This window comes from Alnus glutinosa, chromosome 10, assembly GCF_958979055.1.
Source record: "Alnus glutinosa chromosome 10, dhAlnGlut1.1, whole genome shotgun sequence".
Taxonomy (NCBI): Eukaryota; Viridiplantae; Streptophyta; class Magnoliopsida; order Fagales; family Betulaceae; genus Alnus; species Alnus glutinosa.
Window position 1 is genome coordinate 18002166 of NC_084895.1, and position 3548 is coordinate 18005713.

Below are 3548 nucleotides of genomic sequence, written 5' to 3' on the forward strand. Positions count from 1 at the left end.
AAACAATAACATAAGAACAAAAGAAAAAATAGGGGATCTCCTATCCAATGTCAAAACATCCTCTTTTTCGTTATCCACCTTCATTGAAGTTTGTTCTATATCAAAAGATAAAAGAAATTAATTTCATTAAAATAAGATGAAAAAATACAAGTAAATGAAGAAATTAAATATGCAAATAACTTATATTACCTTGCTTTCCATATAACCAATTTCTAGTGCAAACCAATGCCTCAACAATATCAGGCTTGAGTGAACTCCTATATTGATCAATCACACGTCCACCAATACTAAAAGTGGATTCTGAAGCAATAGTAGAAATAAGAATACTCAAAACATCACGAGCCATGGCAGCTACTTCAGGATAACGAAATTCATTTCCTTTTCAAAATAAAAGGATGTCAAATGTCGTGTTCTTCTCCAAATACTTGGGTTCATCCAAATAAAGTTTCAATTGAGTCTTTTGTACATCAGGATCGACTCCATCAAATGCTAGAAAATTCTACATAAAAATAGATAAAATAAACATAAAATTAGTAAGTGATTATGAATATATATATTAAGTTACTACTTACTAACAAGCTAAGAGTTTAAGAAACTTGTGATATTATTTAAAAATTTAAGAATCTATATATATATATATATATATATTTGTTTGTGTTTTCACTATTTTGATTCTTTTGAGTTTTGAATCTTTTGTTTTCAACTTTTCACTTTTCAAATCATTCCCCCCAATTTGACAATTTCCCATTAGGTCATTCTCCTCTTCTTTTTTTTTTAACCCAAAAAAGAAATAAGAAAAAAAAAAGAGAAAAAGTTAATCGTGTCTGGCGTGTCACCCGCGGGTGACCCGCGACCCGACCCGCCAAACCAAGATAAACGGGTCATAAACGGGTAGACCCGTTTATGACCCAAACCCGTTTAAGGTAGACCCAAACCCGCTAATTTCGTGTCGTGTTCGTGTCGGGTTGTCGGGTCGTGTCAAAATTGCCAGCCCTAATATCAAAGGAGGGATGTGATGCAATAAATGACCCAGATGACATGTCCCCAAATAGTGAGACATTTGACAGTATGAGTAGCGAAGAAGATGATGAAGGTGAACATCATCCGAGAAGAGCGAGGAGGTATCCCGAGTGGATGCCGAAGCGAGACCTTAAAGAAAAAGTGCAATTATCAGTTGGGTTGAAGTTCAGCAACCTTACTAAGTTCAAGAAAGCCTTACAAGTGTTTGCGGTGCAAAATTCATTTGATTACAAATACCAGCACAATGAGAAGACGCGGGTCTCAGCAGTTTGTAAGAAAAATTGTCCATGGAGAATACACACAAGCTGGTCCAAATGCAAATCATTCTTCCAGATCAAAACCTTCCACTCAAATCATAATTGTGGCAGCCATTACCACAACAAGCGGACATCATTACCTTGGGCTGCTAATAGATACTTATACAGTTTTCGGGACAATAGAGACTTGAAACCGAAAGCTCTAAGGGAGACGATCAGAAGGGATTACCATGTTGGGATGAAAGTGTTGAGCTGCCACTGTGCAAAAAGAAAGGCACTAGAGATCTTGGATGGTATAGATGGTGAGCAATACAAGCACACCAGGGAGTACGCCAATGCATTACTGCATTGGAATCAGGGTTCCTCAGCGTACATTCCGCGGGATGGAGTGTTCTTCCAGCAGATGTATGTCTCGTTCGCTGCTTGCAAGCAAGGCTTCTTGGCTAGCTGTAGGCCGATGATCTGTGTAGATGCTTGTTTCTTGAAGGGGAAGTGGGGAGGTCAATTGCATGTAGCAGTTGCAAGGGATGCAAATGATGACATATTTCTGATAGCATATGTTGTATGCGAGTCTAAAACCAGGGAAACATGGACCTGGTTCTTGCGGGCACTGTTGGAAGATATTGGATACCCTCGTGAGCATATGTGGTCATTCATGTCTGACCGTCAAAATGTAATATTTATGTAATTGTCTTATGCTCCTACAAAATGTACTAAAAAATATTTTAACATGTCTCTACTGAATATTATCAAACAGGGGTTGATTCAGGCTTTAGAGGAACTGATGTCTGGCGTAGAGCACAGATACTGTGTCAAACACTTGCATGCCAACCTGAAGAGGAAAGGCTTTAAGGGGAAGGAGTACAACGATGCTCTTTGGGGTGCAGCCAGGGCACCCAACGAGATACAATTTAAGTTTTACCTTGAGGTAATCAAAGGAATGCACCAGGGTGCATACAACTACCTTGAGAAGGTTAACCCTAAGATGTGGTCAAGCCATGCTAGCTTTCAGACCGAGCAACTGCAGTGACATATTGTTGAACAACATTGCAGAGAGCTTTAATGCATGGGTGATGAAAGCGAGGGACCAACCGATTCTATTTTGTTTGGAGACAATACGGAGGCAGCTGATGAATCAGTTTGATAAGAAAAGGGCTGGAGCTGCAAATGCAACTAATATAATGTGCCCTAAGATCATGAAAAAGCTGGAGCGAAATAAGAAAGAGGCTGATGATTACATATGTCACTGGAGTAACCAGTTTGAGGTTGACCACAGCCATGAGCCCAGGAAGATCGTTGACCTTGAAGCAAAAACTTGTGGATGTGGCCGGTGGTAGCTAAACGGTATTCCCTGCCCTCATGCAATTTGTGCAATATACAGAAACCGGCGATACGCTGAAAAGTATATCAGCAAATGGTACTTAATGGACACATATAGATTGTCATATGCCCCTAGTATTCATCCAATGCTTGGACCCAGTGACTAGCCCATTGACCGCAATGTGGACCCTATACAGCCACCGATTCCAAAGCCATAACACGGTAAGCCAAAAAAGCACAGGAGAAGAGGCATTGATGAGACAGAGCCAGATGAAAGTGTTAAGGTCACTCGAAAGGGCTACGATGTATGTTGTGTAAATTGTGGTAAAAAAATGCCATAATGCTAGAAGCTGCAGCCAACCTGAAAATCCAAACAGGAAGAAGTATCCCAAGAGGGTTAGGAAACCGAAACCGAAGCCAACCACTGTGAGTTATAATATAATTTTTTTTAACTATACGAAATAACCATAAATTGATTTATAATTGAATGTTATGTGTTTTCTATGTTCCAGGGAGGAACCTCGGAAACAATATCTACCCTTGGAAACAGTGCCCCTAGAAACACTTTTGGTTAACCATCAGGCAACCCTCAAACTACAGGTCTCAGACTACATCTCAGCCCATCAGGAATAGAGAAAGGCGGGTCTCTGGCCTATACCGGAGGTTGAGACAGGTGAGCTTCTCATAAAGTTTGTGTGGATTTTCCTTTAGGGACAAAATATTAATTTGATACTTATTACTCACAGTTTCGGGAACAAAATTGAAACCCAGTGCATCAGCTGCAAGGAGGATCGCAGCAGGATTACAAAACTGATTGTGTCTTTGACATTTGGTCCATTAGTGGTGTATGTAAATTTTGAGATCTAGCCATTGAGTGTGAATGACTTTTTCCTTTGTGAAAGATGTGGATATGTAGAGTAGTGCACATGTTGGTCATTTTCTGAACAGGTT

At 39.9% G+C, this 3548-nt stretch overlaps 1 protein-coding gene across 1 annotated transcript; it reads left to right on the forward strand.

The window, feature by feature from the left end:
- Window positions 1–1038: 1038 nt before the first annotated feature.
- Window positions 1039–3230, forward strand: LOC133879122 (uncharacterized). Its single transcript, XM_062317664.1, has 4 exons — window positions 1039–1950; window positions 2035–2227; window positions 2331–2610; window positions 3110–3230. Exons 1-4 carry the CDS (start codon window positions 1039–1041, stop codon window positions 3228–3230), a joined length of 1506 nt encoding a protein of 501 aa, XP_062173648.1.
- Window positions 3231–3548: the final 318 nt, after the last annotated feature.